Source organism: Cucurbita maxima, unplaced genomic scaffold (genome assembly GCF_002738345.1).
Source record: "Cucurbita maxima cultivar Rimu unplaced genomic scaffold, Cmax_1.0 Cma_Scf00001, whole genome shotgun sequence".
NCBI lineage: Eukaryota > Viridiplantae > Streptophyta > Magnoliopsida > Cucurbitales > Cucurbitaceae > Cucurbita > Cucurbita maxima.
Window position 1 is genome coordinate 1521810 of NW_019272017.1, and position 19432 is coordinate 1541241.

Below are 19432 nucleotides of genomic sequence, written 5' to 3' on the forward strand. Positions count from 1 at the left end.
TCTTCATTAACTTTGAATTTCCCTTCAAAGAAAAAAAAAAAGTGTAAAAAGGAATATTATTTTATCTTTTAGTTGGAACAGCTAGGAAGGCTGAACCTAGAGATGGTTGGAGTTGGAGGGGAATAACCAGTCTGTTATATTCATTTCTTTTCACATGAACATAAATTTCAATTTTCAACAGCCAATTCCTTTCTCTTTGGCTACATTAAAAAAGAATCAAACCCCACAAACACCAAAATTTTGTTCCCAAGAATCGAAATTCTCGAATATTTATAAATAAATTTGATGAAATCTTGTGTCAATGCATGATAAATGGTCAATAAAACAAGATGAATCAACCATAATCTCTCGCCTGTGAGTGAACCAACCCATCACCCAAATCTGTACACCGTTAATCAATCAAAGAATCGGTGACTCTGTACCAAAGAATTAATAACTTAAATAACTAATCAATGTCGATGAATATGATGAAGGTGCCGGTGAAGCTGAATCCTGGGCTCTGTACAGATCATACGGCTTCCATAGATGATCAAGAAGGCAAGGTTTCTTGGCGTCCAATCTTACCCATGGCTTTCCCTTTCCGCTCCAATGGAGTAAACTCACCGGACCGGGATGCAGCGTTCTGCAACTATCCTTAACATTATCGCCGCCGAGGCCGTGCTGATTCCACTGATGATCGATGGGTTCAACATTTCCGGCGAAGACGAGGAGGAACGGCGGGAGGGAGCCGAGATCGTAAATCCGAGTGCGTTTCTGTAACTCCATCCAGCTTTCGATCTTCTTCTTGTAGTTTCCGATTCTCCATTTGGCCAAATCCATGACCATAACTCCAGTGTTGAAATAGCAGGGCGTTCTGGAGGCGAAGATCCGGGAGAGAACCGGGTCGGACCAGAATTTGTCGGTGAAGTATTTGGTGAAATTGGCATGACAATACTCTGGCGCTCCGATGACTCGAGATCCGCTCAGCTTGATGTTCCAGAGCTTGTGAATGTCGTCGACAACGACGACGTCGGAGTCGAGGTAAATGACTCGGTCAACGCAGGAATCAAGAATGTCTCCCAAGTAATTTCTAGCGTAGTTCAAAGGATTCTCTAGGGCTAGACGAATGGAAGAGGAAATTAAATTGATTACAGTGTCTTCTCTGAAGATATAAACCTTGAAATTCAGAGAAGGGAAAGTGGATCGGACGAGTTTACTGAGTTCGCGAGGAGTTGCTTGGTCGAACTCGGCAGCGATGAAATGGAAGAACACGTTTTCAGGGCAGGAAGCGTGTTTGAGAACGGAATGAATCGCAGCCATGGAGCCTCGTACGTACTCAGAATCCAAAGTCATTGCGATGTGGACCAACGACGGGTCACAGGACGTGGCCGTATCGCCGGTGGAGGAGGAAGAACATTCCGCCCCATTCCGGTACTCCGGCGCCTCGGAGAAGCGGTTGAAGACGGTAGACGTCGGCAGTTCATAGCGGAAAGTTCGAATTCCGAAGCAGAATGGAAGGAAAAGGAGAAGAGAAAGGGCGGAGGGGAGTAATCTGAGGAGGAATCGTGAAGCTTCAGCTCTCATTTCGAATTATTTGGAGCAAAGGAATTGAATGGAGAGAGTGAAGAGGGAGGGGGGGGGGAGAAGATGGGGTTTCACTTTACCAAACGCGGTTTCTGCGCGTTCTTCTCTTTCTCTCTCTAAGTTTAGAGAGAGAAGGGGGAGTGTGAGTGAAATAGCCAAATGAAAAAAAAGGTATTATATAAATGAAATTTATTGGCTGTTTCAGTCCTTGTCTGTCTCGCCAAGTAAAGAATACTTCTCCTTACTAAAAAAATCATTTATTTTAATTAATATTTTCTTTCAGATTGAGTTCTATATATATATTTATATTTTTTAGTATTTTTTTTTAAATGTAATACATCTCTGTAAATTCAATAATAATTCCTAATATATATTTAATAAAATATTTTATCAACATAATTTCTAAGAAAAATAAAAATTTAATATAACATACTTTTTTTTAAAAATTATATTTAACTACAAAAAGATGTGAATAAATAAAAATATAATCAAGTCGTCTTAATTGTTTTTCTTAATTTTCTTATGAACTTAGATAAAATTTAAAAAATATATTTATTTTTCATCCCTTACCTACTATCAACTTTATTTTTAAAATAATGCCTTTTATTTTCGCGTTCATAAAAGAGGATGGCTTTTGATTGGGTGGAAGCCTGAAAAAGCATTGATTTTGCCACCAATAAATAAGCAACACTTCTTCCCTTTTATTTAAACTCATCTTTTATTATTATTAAAATAAATAAATAAATAAATAAATAAATAAATAAATAAAAAGTGGAGAATTCAAGGTGGGTGACAGGTGTCAGTTAATTTGGAAGCAGTGCAACGTGGACGGTTTCCTTAGGTGGCCATGGCCTGCCCTAAGTTTTATAGTCAGCAAGCATCGGCCAGAGAGGCTTGGGGAATAAAACAGACCAATTCCAACAAGGAACGGATGTCCACCGCCTCACCCTAAACCCATCTTTTTTTTTTCTTTTAATTCTTTTTATTATTTATTATTATTATTTTATAAAAAATGTTTTCAAATAAAAAGCCTAAATAAAGGAGGGAAGTGAAGAATAAGAGAGAACGTGGATGACGCAATAAATAAATATTTGATTTTAAAAAAGAGAAATTAAATAGTGTGGAGTCCAGCTGTGAAAAACGATAAAAGCCAGCTCAGCAGTCAGCCAAACTCTGAATTGATTTGGACACTCCCTCCCTCCTCTGCCAGCTTTACTTCCCCCACCACATTCTTGTAAATGTGGTCTATTTTTAGGCTGAATTATTTCTCATTAAATATATTACGTGGTAATTTCTTCGATTATTAAAAAAAAAAAATAATAATAATTTAGAGAAAGTCCACATAATTGTCTGACATGTCTGCCACGCCTATTTGTTAAATATTTGTTTCTCTCTCTCTCTTGGCACGATCTTTTTAATGCGTAAATATTCGCTAAGCATTTACTTCAGATTTTAAAAAAGAAGTAAATTAAATATTTCATCATTCAACTTAATTAATATAACACGTAATTTAACAGCTGGCACACACACCAAGGAACTTGTACCCACGTGCCCCGCTTATGACTTGTAACTCAATATTGTTTATTTTCCTATTTAAAAAAAAATCCAAATTAGAGTTGTTAAATTATTACTTATGAAATAAATAAAATTGGTAAAAGGAAAACAAGAGAGGGAAAAGGCATTACGGCATTTTGTATTATTTTATTCTTAAGAATAAGAATAAAATAAATGTTAAACATATTAAATACGTTATAACCTACCAAATTAAAAAATTTAATGACGATGAGATATGATGTCATAGCTAAAAGCTCCACATTTTAAGTTTAGATAATAAATTGTGAGATTAAAAATAAGTCCAAGAATTTACATTTAGATTATACTTTATAAATTTTGTACCTTATTTAAAAAATATTATTAAATTTTTTAAAATAAATATATCCTTTTATTTAAAAAAATACTTTAATGATTTTTCATTAATCCTTTCAAACTTTTTAATATTACTTTTGAAATTATTTTGAAAACGTAAAAATGGATTTTTAAATTTTTAAGAAAAGTTTAAATCCAAAATTAATGATAATAATATTTTTGATTTTTTTTAACTTTTAAAAATTTGAAGAGTATTTTTTAGACAAATGTATTTTAACCTAAAATTTATAGCAATTTATTCTATATATATATAAAAAAAAAAAAAAAAAATCTATAAAAGTAGAGTGATAAGTATTTATATTTTATGTATTGTAAAAAATATTATTAAAATTTTAGCAATAACTTTTCTCAACTGAGAAATATTGATTATAAAGAACAAAAATATATGTTAAAATGGAATGAAGTTGAAAGATTTAAAAAAAGGAATAAAGAATGAGAAAAGGATATAAAGTTGAAAGGAATTTTTAATTCATGGGCTGCGACCGTTGAGGGTCACAAGCAGCACCGCCGCCCAACGATTCTCGTGGGCGGTTTAAACATTAATCCACAAATATTTTTTTATTATTTGTTTTTCTGGGTTTCTCCCATCAGGTTTTGGTTCCACTGGTATAATGTTTAAACCGCCTCTGGTCTGGTCTGCTCCGAATGCCTGTGAACACATCCAATCAAGCCAAGCCATTGGATATGTAAAATTCAGTTCCAATCATTTTGATAAGAGATGGAACGCATTACCTCGGCTCCAAATCCATTTACGTACACGTTCGAGAAAAGTTCGGTAGGATCTGGCATTGGACTTTCCTGAAACACGAACACGATAGCGATGAGCAAAGCAGAAATTTTTCTTGAATTACAAACGTAACTGCCCAACCTAGATATTGTCTTTTTTGAGCTTTTCCTCAAGGTTTTAAGATCCGTATGCATGCTAGAGAGAGGTTTCCACATTTTTATAAATATCGTTTCATTCTCCTCCCCAGCTTCCTAAATAAATGTCGAACCATCTCACCTTGGCTTGAGCAATGGCTTCATCTACTTCTTTTCTCATTCCCTTCTCAATATCCTGATGATCCACAATAAAAAAATAAAAATTCATGTTTTTCAATCAATCCCCTTTTCATCTCTTTGGTACTAAATGTAGAACCTCAAGACATCATTGAAAGTTAGAGATGCCTTCAGATCCTTTTCAGTGGCTATCTCATGAGATAATAACAGTTTTCTAATTCTATCAATTGGATCACGCTCCTGGTGGGTCATCAGAAAATTTATTCAGAACAAAGAAGTAATGAAGCTGTGGCAAGTTAATTTTGGAAGTGGAATGTGAGGAAGAACAGACCTGTCTGATACCAGTAATCTCATCACGCGTACGGTAGGTACTTCCAGGATCGGACATGGAGTGACCATGGTACCTGTAAGTGTCCATCTCGAGAATCTGAAGTCGAAAGTTAAGAACGATCAACTAAATTTCAAGTGGAAGGAGAACAAAGCAAGCAGTGCCCAAGAGACTAAGCCTTATACATGATCACCACAGAGATCAAATAATGCCTACTTCAAAACACTCCCACTTCTAAGAATATTTCATTTTCTATCGTGACCTTTTTGTGCAGAAAGAAACTGCTTCTAAACATAATAAATCATTCCTCACTTTCCCAAAATTCACAATATCTATCAATTCTCAAATGTTTGGGATGATTGATAAAGTGAATGGGGCCGATGCAGAGGCCAGAGTAGCTTAGAAAAGAATGAAGGCGATTCATCATCTCTAACATTTTGAAAATGAATGAAAAAGTAACAAGAACAGAGAGAATCAGGCCATGCCATGCTTTATTTGTTTGAAACAAATATAATGCATTCCTAAACAGGAACATGTTCATAACAAATGCCATACACGTCTTTTGTTCAGCACAATCAAACCCATTATACATTGAGCAGAGTCATATTAAAAACCAAGAAAGGCAAACTCACAATGGGTCCATTCTTTAAGGCGTGCTCCTTGGAAAACTTGCAAGCTTGCTTAACAGCAAGGGCATCCATGCCATCCACCTACAACAAACTGTAAGAAACGATTGCCTGTTTAAAGAAGTGGAAAAGAAACAATATAAAAATACCAAACAAGCGGAAGGCTTGAACCAGTTCATGAAGTTCAACTTTCAATTAATAAGGGAAAAACAAATATTGTATAATTCTGTAACTCTAGGAATTATAACACCCAATTCTCATCTAATTAAAATGAAAATGCTACCTTTATTCCTGGGACGTAGTCCCCACGTTTATAGTAGGCAGGACTTTTGGATGCTCTCCACTCCAGTTCCCAGACCATCTGTGTATCAACGAAAGACAATTAATATCAGCTCATTGATCAATCTGTGTTTATTCATCAAGCTAACGTTATAAACTATACTGATCCCATTATGCTTAATGCAGATTGTATTGCCCACAAAAATTTATAAACTATCAATAATTTTAAATACGCTGTTGAAAGGCAGACTATAAATTATGAAAAACGTAAAAGGTATTGAAGCACAAGCACAGATTATTCTCAGAAACCAACGAAAAGTCTAAACTACTCACAATGATTGTTCTCACTGACGAAAATCACAGGCAAATCCCAAAGCGCGGATATATTGAGCGCCTCAAACAACTGACCCTGATTTGCTGCACCGTCGCCATAAAGAACAAAGGTCACGGTCCCGTCCTTCGAGTACTTATGAGCAAAAGCCAAACCACATCCTAAAGGTTCCTGAGCCCCCACAATATCATGACCACCATAGAATCCGGCGTCCTTCTTATAGAAATGCATCGAACCTCCTTTTCCTTTGGAGCACCCAGCCTGGCGGCCCATGAGCTCGGCGAATGCCTCCAGAAGGGTTCCCCCACGGCGGAGGAAGGTACAGTGATCCCTATAAGCGGTAATAATGGCGTCCTTCTTGGTGATTGCAGCCTCCATTCCAACAGCCACAGCTTCCTGGCCATCGTAGAGATGGCAAAAACCGCGAATCTTTTGGCCTTATAGAGTGAATCGGCAGCAATCTCCATGCGTCGCATAAGTGCCATTTGACGAAAGAAAGCAAGTAGTTCGTTGGGACTGGTGTGGACGGAACGCGACGGGGTCTCGCATTTGTGAGCGGTGAAGGGAACAGAAGTTTCGATCGTAAGATCGGAGTATTGACCGGCAGCGGAGGAGAAAGAGAGGATAGGAAGAAGAGAAAGGTTTGAGAATGGAGGAAGACGGCGTACGATAGAGAGACATGTCGACGTCGGATAGTGTATTCAGCTAGCAAATGGCAGTGGTCGAATACCAAAATACGAGAAACGAAATTTAGAATATTTTTCTGAGAAAGTAAAATATCACAAATAAACTTTTAATTTCTTTTATTTCTTTTATTTATTATTATATATATTTTAGTTTAGTGAATTAGAAATAGAATACGTTGGAAAATGACAGGAAAAAAAGAAAAAGAAAAAGAAAAAAGAAGTGGCTGTTCAAGAAGTGATGAGCCGTGGGATATGGTTCCTTCTAGAAGGTCAATTTCACCACGAGCATAATATGTTACAAAAGTCTAATATGAAATGTGATGCTAACCATATGTTTTCTTTATTATTTGTTATCTTAGATTTTTATCTTTGACCTGCTTTGTTCTTCTTTTGTTGACTTGTCCCGGTGCACAAGCCCTCAACTATTAAAATTCGATACCAAACTTAATAAACTTGCAACATTTAGACTCTTTAAAAATGGAGACCACCTCAATGAGTCTTTGAGCTCAACAAGCTACTCGACCATTAGAAATGATCGGTTTTCATATCATATTATCGGTCTCTAATTTATAAGTTCCTTCTTGATAGAAAGTAAAAAAGCAACACGAAAAAGTTCAAGGTAGGTTCCATGGTCAGAAACTAAAACTACAGGTGCCTGAGGAAGATACAGAAGACATGGTTTCAAAATGGAAAGGGAGTACAGCAAACGAAATAATAATGGTTTTAAGAGGTGGTGGAGAACATAAGAGCTAAGGGGATTTGCAACTTTAAAGATGTTTCCAATTTGGGAAGAGCAGGAAAAATAGAGAGAGATTGTATACCCAAGTAGTCTTTACATCATAAGAATTTACCCTATTTACAGAAACGTGGCTTGCTCAGTGAGAGCCACCAACTCAGTAATGTAATAACCATCGAGCTAGCCTATATCCCCCCCTCCCAATGCCTTATTTTCATGGTGAGGCTCAGATATAAATAAGAATACAGTAAAAAAGGTAGGTAATGCAAAATACCCGCTTCACTATCCCCCAAACTTTGCATTTTCAGGTTTTTCCAGTGCCTCCGTTAAAAGTTACTGTACAAATGAACACATGATAAACATAAATTATTGGATCTAATATCAAAATAATTGTCTACATGTAGGCATATATTCATGAATTCTCAAGTAGCTTGTGAAACATTCATAATATCCAACATTCTAGGTTTCTAAGGACTTCAGCTTACCATATTTACTTCAAACTCAATTTGATGGTTTGGTGTATCATGAATTCTCAAGTAGCTTGTGGAACTTCTGTACCCTCCTACTTGAATCGCCACTAGAAGACCTTGACTGGTTGTGGCATGAGCTATTTCCATGCAAACGTTTCCTTTTGCTATTTCTACGAAATAAAAAGTCCTCTGTATCTAAAACGTATGAAACCTATACCAACAGCAAATTGATCGCCAAAAAAGTTGACATCAGGATATAGATAGAAGCAAAGTTATTATCTAATATATTGCTTCCATGAATGATGAGGTGAAAGAAAGCTCAATAGAACAATTACCTTGGACGAACTGCAAGCAATTTTACACTCCAGACCATTAGCAATTTTAAGCCCTTCCAAAGCATGGCATGCGGCAGAATTCTCATCGCCACAGGCATATTTACGTTTGTTTCTGTAAGAACCATGGGATTTGATGACAATGCAAACTAACTAAAAAAAAAAATTGGATTGCTATGTTACAACAATCTTAATACCTCTTCATGAATATCCCCGACTTCAACTTCTTCTCAGGGAGAACCGAGAAGAAGTCATTATGCAGATAAGATGAAAATATAGGGTCCATGGAAACAGCAGTTACTTCTGGCTTATCATAGCCATAGTCCATAAGCTGAATAGAAAGATGCGTTGGTGTGGATGACTGCAAAATAGATTACCGATCAGTTTGAACAATTGAAAACTAAATTCAAGTTTGGCTACCATAATCATGAAAATAACAAGGGACTCACTAAAAAGCATACTCGTTCTATGCGATAGATATTTTCATCATGAAGAAGTACACGAGCATTTTCATGATAAACTGCATCAACAAATCTTCCCGTTTTTCTTGATTTTTCGTATGCATATAGTTGGAGAAGCTTGTTGTCCATCTCATCTGTGGAAACAGTTTGAAGCTGATACATAGCACACATGGATTGGTCAGTATGTCCAACAAGAAAAGGTAAATAAGAAAACATAACATAAGATCGAGAGAAACAAGGCTACAAGTATTTTACCTGTTTAACAATTTTATAAATTAGTTTGTCTAATGTGAATAGAACATATGATTGGGTTCCAATAGTGGCACGGCAATCATCCTCAAACTTCGTGTTATCTGAGGAACCGTCAAGTAGACTATAAAGTGCATTCATGAACCTGTCCAACAAAAAAGGGTATCAATTATTATTGCCACTGACAACTATATATCTTAATGGGGAAGAAGGGAAGGACCTATTAAGTACAACACCTGGCATAAAGATCCGTGGGAGTGGTGTCGTTTGAAGCTCTCCATTTCCTCTCTGAGGATGAAGAGTTGATCTTCGCAGATTGTATTCTCTCATACAGTGTCTGAGAAAGTGAAAAAAATATTAGTTTCATAAAAAGAGAAGAACCTTACTCCAGTAATGAACCTTACTTGGTGGAGCCTAAAAAGCACATAAAATGAGTCATTTCCATAAAATACGTGAGACTCCTTTCCTTCTTCGTGCAACATGGGAGGAACATGCTTGGCAAGGGGCTTTACAGTCAATAGAAACCGTTCAGAGAATGGTATAGATGTTCCATCTCCTTCTACATCATGGGCATCGGCCATCCCTTCTGCCTCACCTTCACTCTCTGCCTTGTTATCATCATGGTCTCCATCATGATCTTCACGAGAACAATCTTCTCCATCACCAGAATCACTGGCAGAAACATCACCGTTCTCAGAGGCATTTTCACTATCCTCCGATGACCTTTGAGCACTTTCCTCCCCTTCATCATCAGCATCAGCATCATTTTCTCCACCAGCCTCTCTGCAGCATAATTCTTCCTCACCTCGGGTGCTTGGATATTGCCTGCCTGCAACACCTTCCTTTGCTTTTGGCTCGGCTTTCAAATCTCCATCATAATTGGCAAAATTATCTTCTTCAAAATCTCCATTTGGAGATAATTCCCCCTCTTCCCTTTCTATCTTTAAGTGTCTGACAGACTCTTCAGCGTATCTATGGCTTTTTATGCCTTCTGCAACTGTGCCATTTGCAGCTAGAATTTGTCTTGTAGGGCCACCTCCCTGTAAGAGGCTCACAATCATTAGAAGATAATATCATCACTATTTAATTCAAACTCATCATGCACGAACTACAACCAGTAATCCAACCTATATTCATGCAATAAGCAGTAACCCTAAACTATAAATGAGTGGAACATTTACTCTTATTGCCTACTTGTGAATCTCTTGAAATTATATATCAGCTTCCATTACAAAATGGAAATATTTAAAAGGTGCCAAAAATCCGACCCAGCATACTCCACTTCTCTTCAGTCAAAATCATGTTGATCACAATTTTACAATCTGCATACCCACGCAGATGGTAAAAATTAAGATTAACAGAAATAGTACAATGCTTAACCAAGCTTTATAACTCTCTAGTTCTCTCTCATCTTTCTCTCTTGCATGAATTCAGCCTGTGACCACCGGCCTTTTTCTTTCTCATCTCCTCTCACTCATGAATTTGAACCACCAGAAAGTTGTTTACTTTTGCTCTACATGCCTAAAACTATAACGATCATCTTAAACATAATGGAAGGCAGCCTAGCCTAAGACCAATAAAATCTCTCTCTAATAGGGAGGCAATTGGTTTCTTCATCATCCATGATACAATCTAATCATAAGTCCCCGTAGATACATCATCCATCTTACAAGATTTTTCTAGTTCCTCAGTTTACGGAGATAGAAGAGTTCAGACTCTTGAGAATTAATATCATGATCATTATCCAGTACCATAAGTTGTTCAATAGAGGTCAATTTTTTTTAGTTCCACCAATGAAAGACCACGGTGGGCCATACCTCTGAGGAAGGTAACTCAATTCCACTCTCAACGGCATTATTTACAAGCTTTGAAGGAGTAGTGCTCAATCCTTGCAAAAACAAACAAAAGTTTCTGTCAGAATCTAAAATCATGCAGGAAAGGAAAAAGACCAAACAGTAGAAAGGAGAAAGTACAAAATACAATTTTGAGAACAAGTTTAGCAACCTGATGTGTTTTCTATGTTAGTTTTCCCATTACTTTGCTCTGCTGCAGTTGCAAGGGATACATTTGAATTGACAAAACATTCGATAGAATTGTCTTGTTTACTTACTCCAGACAATTCATCAGTCACAGGTGCATTATCCTGAATTTTAGAATGTTGGGAAACACTGCCGAAAGTATCTCCCTTCCGTACAACACAATCTGCATCATGGAAACTGTCTTCTTTGACCCCATTGTCCCCATTCAAGGGCCAAGTCCTGCAAGAACTTGATTGTTCAGGTGGAATACTTTCGTCTCCATTTCTAGAAGAACTCAAAAGCTTTGGGTGCATCGTAATGTCACCCCCACCAGGACTGCCATCACTCTCTACCACAGCGGAAGCAGCATTCTTGGTAGGATGAGTTTTTGCCTTAATAACATCTTCAGTGTCCTCAGCACCATGAGGTCGAGAAGGAACACCAAGCATGGGCTCCAAGAAGGTTGTCCATACCTTCATAACCTTATCTAATTGTTCGGTAGAACAAACTTCTCCACAGGAATATTTGATTAGCTGATATAGATCTTCGTGAAGCTCTGGATCAGGATATTCAAATTCCAAATTGGGAATAATAGGTCGTCTATTTCCAGCAGCAATAGCAAGCAACACATCATCTTCCTTCCGCTTCTTCTCACTGATCTCTTTGATCTCTGCCAACAAGGCTGTAAAAAGAAAAACCAATTAGAACGGAGAGAATCATAAAAACTTGACAACTCCAAAGTGCTACTACAATCAGATAACAATCAAGACATTGAGTTTTTAAATAAATGATATCTACTTGGCTTGACTTTTGTCTTCCAAATGAGGTAAATCTAGTTTTTACTAATACAAAACAAGATAAATATGCCATACGGTGGACCATTGCATAAGAGGATAGAGAAAGCAAAACGAAAGGTGAACTGTTCAGACACACCCAAGACTAAGTGGAATATTTCAGGGTCATTTAAATAAAATATAAAAGGTAATATAATGGCACATTTATATTTTATATTCTTATAGTCCCAAAACTAAGTGCAGCATTTGAGAACTTAACGAGCAGCAGAAAGAAAAAAAAAATACAAATATCAATATTTTAAGTCACCTTTAGTGCTCAAGCTTTTTGTGTCTTGCTGCTTGAAGTAGAAGCTACGATGATCAAGTGACTTGTGATAGTTCTTAGCATATATTTCAGCCCAAACTTTATTGAAGTCATAGCGACACCGTGCCCATTCTTCCTGTTTCTGCTTCAAGCGAGTCAAAATAACTGGCAGAGCAAGAGGAGCATTCTTCCTCAACACATCCATAACATCAAGGCCATGGTCACCATATAATCGTTCAATGCACCTCAGATTTAAAGCTTCAAGAAGGACAGGAGTGTAAACCCAGAAGGAAAAAGACCAGAGAGAAAAAATGAGATGAGGTAAAGTTCAATAAAAACTAAGCAGATAGTGACCACTGACCAGTGAGGTGATCCTCAACTGTGATTGGACAGTCTGCTTTAATCACATTGTTGTTGATCTTTTCTAGTAGTTCTTCAACACGCTTCGTGGTCACATTTACGGACTCCAGCAACATGTCAAGTTCAAACCTGCCAGCATCAGTACAAAGCACAATAATATAAGTCATTCCATGTATACCAGAGTAATAAATCAGTGCAAAAGTAAATTGCAGTGACATTTTCGGCCATACATGGGTACGTATTCTAGAGATGACACTTAATATTAGAGTTGAAAACATTAGATACCATGGGGCTGAAAAAAATTGACTGGATTGGATTATCACATCCTTAAATTGAATAGCACATGAAAAAACACGGTTTTCATTTCAGGTGAAGGTGATCTCTAACCTGTCATCTTCACATCGGAAAAGACTCTCTTCATACTGGTTTTTGCGCATATGTTTAAAAGAGTAATCCTCGCTTCCTGAAGTAACAGATACCCAGTGATCATTCAACACTTGATCACCAAGATCAGTTCTTTGGCTGGCCGAAGGTATTGGATACTGACAGAGAAAGAAAAACAGTAAACGTCCATTTTTTTTTAAGTAAACAATATCCTACAAAAATGCTTCATTAATTCCTTAAGAGTAGTGAATACATTTTTTGGCAGAAGCCGGTAACTGGGAGTGCAGCGTTCGCAGTTTGATAGATCAAGTTCATTTATTGGCTTCCCCAAATACTTGTCTTTGCTAGAAAACACAGACATCCTGTGACCTACAATATCTTTACTTCCAAATGCAGCATTCTTTTCAAGTCTCTCTCTTTCCCGATTTTCACGATCTCTATCTTTGGAAATATCCTCTTTCTCACGGTCACGATCTCTATCTCTGTCTCTTTCCTCCATTTGCATTGTTCTAGGCAAATTTCCTTCATTCCATAATGATTCTGATGAATTTAAAAATAAAAAATAAATACGAAATACTGAAGTACATATGTCACTTTAAGATACTCAACTCATAAATAATCATCAGTTTGTAGAGTGTGCTGAAGACTCTACAAAACACAATCAATAAGAACTACGAAAGATCCAGCCTTCAAAATATAAAATTACGCAAGGGAAGGAAAAAAAAAAGTATACATACTTCTACTCATGACACCAGCAAGAAATCCATCTGCCAAACAATATTTGATCAGATTTAATGTTAAAAAGTACAAAAACCAAAGAAGCATGAACCAACTCTAAACAGTTACCATTCCTCTCGCAGCGTGCCAAAAATTCATTGAAACCATCCATAAGATCAGAATATCTTCCAAGTAAGTCACCCACCTGACAAGTGAAAGAAAGAAAATGTGATGCAAATTTAAGGCCTTTGGTATGCTTAAGTAAAACAGTTATTGGGACAATGCATGGTTAGGGAATCTTTTTTACAAGCTTTTGCAAATGTTACAACAACCCATATTGGGCTGAGAAGCTACAGTCTTTGTCAAATTTTCTCTTTCCAGATATATCGAACCTCTCGATCACATTTGTAGCAGTTCTTTTCCTTCTACATTTATAAAATCTAAAAGTTGATCAACCTGGTAACAACCAAAATAGACCTCTGAGCACTTGAATACCAAGCAGCAATCTAAAAGTTCCCAAGGTTCAAGGTGGAAAATGCCAGGAAAACTCATTAGGAAAATACTTTAGTTCACAATTGACCAGTTGAAGATACATTTAGGGACTTGTTCAATCTTCTCTTTAAATTTATTTCTGACTACTACTAAAGAACGAAGGTTATAAATCCTTAAGTGATACAGATTACTTCACCCGACCACCCTGAAATGTCTTTACCTACAATTGCTGACGTAGAAGGTCAGTTATAGCTAAGCTTGCCACAGCATTACAGAAGCCCAAGACTCCAAAGAAGGTGATGTTTTTTTCCTTCATTTAATACTCACAAGGGAATCTTCAGAATAAAGTGATCCAAAGAATATTACTTAATTTGTCCTTAATCAAACTTGGTCCGTTCTGTACTACAAAATAAGGGACGCAACACATCTTCTCCCACAGCAAGTTTGGCTCCTCATGATGTTTGCATGCCTCATGACTTCGGGAAAGCATGGGTCTTGCATAACAATGTCAAGGTAAATGCAAAACACTAAAACTCTTGTAAAGTTGCAGTTTAAGGAAGCAGCCTAAGGCTATCTGAATGAGCGCATCAAAATCTCAATAATAAGAGGAGAGAGAATATTGAGTTCTTTCAGAAACGATCCAGAGATTGAGATTGGGAGGAGATATAGTCTCTCACTTAATCTGTTGCTTCTACATAGTGTACGGCCAAGCAATTATTTATTATTCGTCAAATAATTTTATACCATTTCCGTGATTACCAGCAATTGCAAAAACTTTATGACATTGTATGGAGAAATTTCTGTCAAATATAAAAGTATCCATACCAAAGATTGAAGTTCTGCTCTGGTAATTATCTCCTTGCTATAGATATGGAGACACTTCAAGAATTCCTGGTAATCGTCAGCATTTCGTAACTTCTCCTTCACTCTTTCACAGAAAGCAAACTCATGGCTGTATATACCTACCAAAGCAGAATAAATTAATAAACAAACACGAAAAGAGGTGGAATGAAAGGCAACGAAATGGAAGGGAACAGAGGAAAATGGTATTGCCAATAGATTATTAAAACAAAATGTCCTCAACATACTGAAGTATTGACTAAAAAAAAACTAACGAGATTTTATTGAGAATAAAACTTCAATAGTTAGTGACGTTATGTTTAAAATAACCAACATAATTACAATAATCAATATTTGCAGAATTTTTATCATCATAAGAAAAGATAGATGGACGCCAAAATTTTCATCACCTTCTCCACCTGGGTGCATTTGCTCATTAGATGAGTCATCAATCCTTCGAGCAGATTTCCTCTTGGGGGGAAACCGATGCATGTTAAAGTCCCTTCTTCCATCATGCTCATAATCTCTGTCGACCCGATCCCGATCATGTTCTCTCCTATCTCTATCTTCTCTTCTTTCCTTTTCCTTCTCACCCCGCCTCCTCTGATCTTTGTCCAGCTTCATTAGGGACCTATCATGGTCTGGTTCCGGACGGTCAACGCTAAGGTCACGTTCAGCAGTGGACAGAATAGTTCTTTCTTTCTGGAGTTATAACATGCAAACTTACCATAACTAAAACAGTTGACAGGAATTGAATTTAGAGAACATGTCTAAATAATATAAAAAAGGAAATTTTCGAACCCGGTCAACTTGCATTTGCCGCATGATGGGCATGGTAGTATGCCTATCGCGGAGCATTAAACTCCTACCAGATCCATAATGACCAGCTCCAGTGGCTGAAGTATCTGGAAGAAAATGAGTAAACTCAACAAGCAAGTCTGGGTGATCTTGGAAAAGTGCAGCAACCTGTGAAAAGTCAGGAGCAAAACCCATTAAAAACTAAACCACTATTTTGATTAACAAAATAAGTACCCAAGAAAAATGTACAATGACAGAACCAAACGTACGAAACAGACAACATTCCCACAGCCAATGACAAAAGCAACACACAAACCTCCTGGTAGACCTCAGTGATGGACTTGTTTTCCTTTCTGTACATATTTAGAATGTCTAAAAATGATTTATAAACATGATCATCACCTTGAAATCTTGTCTGCATGCATTCAAATGAACAACTAATTAGTGTAATTCACAAAAGCTAATTTAATACGTAATTGTGAAGAAAGATCAACCTTTATCTTGTTCACAAAATTAATAGCTTCTTCAAACTCAACGGGTTTCTTTTGTGGAGGTTGATCATCCTCCAGTGGAAGAGTGATCTCATATCCTTTGGGCAAGAAGGTATTGAAGCCCAAAATGAGATCTCGATGACCTTTAAACAAATCCTTTACTCTTCCAATGACTCCCGCAGTATCAATTCTACAATCAAATAAAAAAAACGTGTCAACAAATAGCTCCCATCAACAAATACCCTTCCCCCAAGGAGAAAACTGTGCTCCTTGGAAAGAAGTCAGAAACCAAAAGGGGGGAAGGGTTAAATGAAGCATAGACTATGAAAAACCTTTGGGCCTTGAAATCTTTCATAACTTCAAGGAAGTCTTCATACTTTTCCCTCTTGTCTTGAAATATGTCCTTCACTCTCTTCAGATATACTAGTGCGTCATTAGTGGTCAATTTCTGAGCACTTCCTCCTCCCGCCATTTGGGGTTGTGTAGATCTTCATTTCGCAACACAGATAACACAAATAAGTACACTTTTACAATGAAGTGACTCAAAATCAGAAACTGTATAACACCAATAATCAGTGCATCATACAAAAAATTTGGGCGTACTTATGAATATGTGGACCTTCGATTCTATTCAAGACACTCCCATTTTATTCATGAAAAGCATCGAGCTTAACAATTGACTACAAAGCAGAAAATACGAATACAGGAGATATCTTTTTCTTGGCGAGTTGAACAAAAAAGAAGTTTTTCTTGGTACTCCTCGAAAACCCTAGATACTCATCAGGATTTTGAAAATGGATTAACAAAAGAAATCGAGAAATTTTCTTCACGTAAGAAAGTATATTTCATCTGAAATTCATGAAAAAATCGCGGACGACAAGGTGATTCAGAAGTTCGATCTCCAAGTTCAAAAAAGAAATTTCAGTAATTAAGAACGAGGAGGTAGCATTAAACTTCAGTAACTAGAATTTAACGAAAATAATAATTAAAAAAAAAATACAGGAGGACGATGAGGTTTACGCTTCTGCACGAGTGGGAATCACAGGACGCTTGAGTTGCGAGCCCATATAAACGTCGTCTCTGGACCTCTTCATCTCCGACAAAAAGTCCTCCGTCTTCAACAAACAACCATGCTTCGAACTCAGATTAGAATAAAAATTCCTACACAAGAAGTCGCTCATTCAACAAGAGAAAGACAGATCTAATATACGTAAAAATAGTAAAACACCAAAGAGAGAAAAACCAAGAGCAAAAATTTCCATCCAAACCTCTGTTCAGATCACCTCCCCATAACCAGAATCCTGAAAACACAAACACAACACAACACACAAAGAAAACATTGTTACTTACGGATAAAGCAAAAGACGAGATGATTAAGAAAGAAAAAGTAAGAACATTAAAGAAGAAACAGAAATTACATTAAAGGGTATGAGTTAAGGAAAGATCGTGAAGTCGCAGAATTAGCAGAAAGTGTGAAGCATGAACAAGTGGGAGAATAAGAAGAAGAAGAGAAAGGGATAAAAATGAAGATGAAGAAGAGAGGAAAGTATAGAAGGAATCTGTGATTCTGTTCTCTCACAACCTTTGACAGAAAGAATACGCAAATCAAAACCAAAATTGAAGTTCTTCGAATGTTCTTCTTCTTCTTCTTCCTCTTCTGTTTTAGGTTTTTCTTCCCCTTTTTCCCTCTCCGGAAACCGAACTCCTCACAGACGAGAAAATGCTTCTGAATCAAATTGAAACTTCAAAATTAAATAACACAGAGAGAGCCTTTAAGAATTCGATAATATATACGACCAGAAGCTTGATGGATGTACAAGTTTACACTTCCTCAACCCAACACAAACAAAACTTGGGTTAATGGGGCACTATAATCCATTTAACCGGTCACACTCTATGGGTTTACCGGCTACAGCCCGTTGATTACCTCTCCCCCTCCCTCACCCATCTCAAATTAGGGCACTATTGTGGATTACCCAGTTTTAAATTTAATCCAAGGGCATTTTCGGTATTCTAATGACCACACAAGGGCAATTCTGTCCCCCCAGTATTCAATTTGGGAAAAATCAATTTCTTAGGGTTAAGTCGAGTTAGGGCAAAACCGTGGGCTCTTCCCTTCAGATTTCAATCAACGGTTGAGGTTTTACCATTTTGGAAGTGTGTGGTGAAATGTAAAAGTAACAGTCACCGAACCATCGAATTAGGTTTACCCATTATTTTTATTTTTATTTTTAAATCCTTTATAATATAAAATTACCTCCCATCCTTTATTAGCAGCCTTTTTTTTTTTTTTTAATTTCAAATAATTCTGCCTTTTTTTTTATTTATTTTATTTATAATTTATGCGGTTACGTAGAAAATGTGGCTCTAAATTGTCCTCTCCCTGCGATTGGATGGCTTAGCATGGGAATGAACGAGGCAAAATCCCCACGTACGGAATTTTCGGAAGGTTGCCAAATTGGGCTGATGGGCCTGACCAACCGGCCCAATTAAAAGACCAATGCTGGGCTAAAGCGGTCCAATTGGCAACTCCTGATAGGCTTGCAAAAACAGCCCTATACGTCAACATCGGTTTTCGTTAATTTTATTCTTCATATTAAATTTTATTTTATTCGCCGTTGATTTGGTAATACTCTCTTTTCGCAAGATTAATATTTTAATATAAGTCAATAGTTATTAAGATATTGTATCATATAGACTTTATTTAATTCATGAAGTTGCAAAATAATTATTTAAATTACGTCACAAACTTACATAAATATCATAATTTAACGTTAAAATTAAAAAGATTTGATGCATTTAATGAATTCCATAATTCGAGACTAATAGATCTTCCTTAAAATGAATATTGTCGTTTTTATATCTTGATTGGTTATAATTAATAAATATTTAGTACGTTACGGATCTTAGGATATCTGATTCGTCGTCCAATGGGTGGGCTGGAAATATATGGGTACAGATTTAACTTCATTTTTATTATTTATTTTCCAATTTCATTGACATTTTTCACCTTAATGCCCCAAAAAATGTTACTTTTTTTTTTTTTTCTTTCAATCGTTAAAGAAAATAAATACTGATTTTATAGATGGTGTATTTTAGATATTATTGCGTTCAACAAGATGGGCCCTAAAGCCCAACCCAAACAGCATTCTAATGGGCCTTTGATACTCAAATTCAGCCCAAACAATCAGTTGGGTTGATTGAGTTGAGCTCTCTGAGTTTTTTTTTTTTTTTTTTTTTTTTAATTA

At 36.6% G+C, this 19432-nt stretch overlaps 2 protein-coding genes and 1 pseudogene across 5 annotated transcripts; all 3 read right to left on the reverse strand.

Moving 5' to 3' along the window:
- Positions 1–112: 112 nt before the first annotated feature.
- Positions 113–1714, reverse strand: LOC111486938 (probable galacturonosyltransferase-like 9). The gene has a single exon (XM_023134110.1). The coding sequence runs from the start codon at positions 1561–1563 to the stop codon at positions 430–432; it is 1134 nt and encodes a 377-aa protein (XP_022989878.1). The 5' UTR covers positions 1564–1714; the 3' UTR covers positions 113–429.
- A 2201-nt stretch (positions 1715–3915) lies between these two features.
- On the reverse strand, positions 3916–6798 carry LOC111488014 (annotated as a pseudogene).
- A 690-nt stretch (positions 6799–7488) lies between these two features.
- Positions 7489–18032, reverse strand: LOC111489162 (paired amphipathic helix protein Sin3-like 4). 4 transcript variants are annotated; one of them, XM_023137264.1, is made up of 25 exons: positions 17767–18032; positions 17453–17485; positions 17205–17345; positions 16517–16672; positions 16188–16374; positions 16010–16108; positions 15697–15861; positions 15306–15597; positions 14881–15017; positions 13693–13768; positions 13584–13613; positions 13100–13386; positions 12850–13004; positions 12464–12591; positions 12106–12360; positions 10991–11686; positions 10804–10874; positions 9391–10026; positions 9223–9323; positions 8993–9131; positions 8738–8890; positions 8474–8637; positions 8280–8391; positions 7960–8155; positions 7489–7810 (listed from the first exon to the last, which is right to left on the reverse strand). In XM_023137264.1, the coding sequence occupies exons 3-24, from the start codon at positions 17276–17278 to the stop codon at positions 7997–7999; spliced, it is 4272 nt and encodes a 1423-aa protein (XP_022993032.1). In that variant the 5' UTR covers positions 17279–17345; positions 17453–17485; positions 17767–18032; the 3' UTR covers positions 7489–7810; positions 7960–7996. The 4 variants fall into 4 exon arrangements, with proteins under 4 accessions (XP_022993032.1, XP_022993016.1, XP_022993025.1 ...); XM_023137248.1 differs by having other exon boundaries at positions 8726–8890; XM_023137257.1 differs by having other exon boundaries at positions 8726–8890; positions 17603–18032.
- Between the last annotated feature and the right edge of the window lie 1400 nt (positions 18033–19432).

Bases quoted from the DNA above. Each gene is read 5' to 3' on its own strand.
- LOC111486938 (XM_023134110.1), bottom strand. From the start codon at position 1,563: ATGAGAGCTGAAGCTTCACGATTCCTCCTCAGATTACTCCCCTCCGCC.
- LOC111489162 (XM_023137248.1), bottom strand. From the start codon at position 17,278: ATGAAGAGGTCCAGAGACGACGTTTATATGGGCTCGCAACTCAAGCGT. The intron at 16,673-17,204 runs GTAAACCTCATC...TGCGAAATGAAG, and splicing joins ATTCCCACTCGTGCAGAAGC to ATCTACACAACCCCAAATGG. The intron at 15,598-15,696 runs GTTCGAAAATTT...TTATAACTCCAG, and splicing joins GGCAAATGCAAGTTGACCGG to AAAGAAAGAACTATTCTGTC.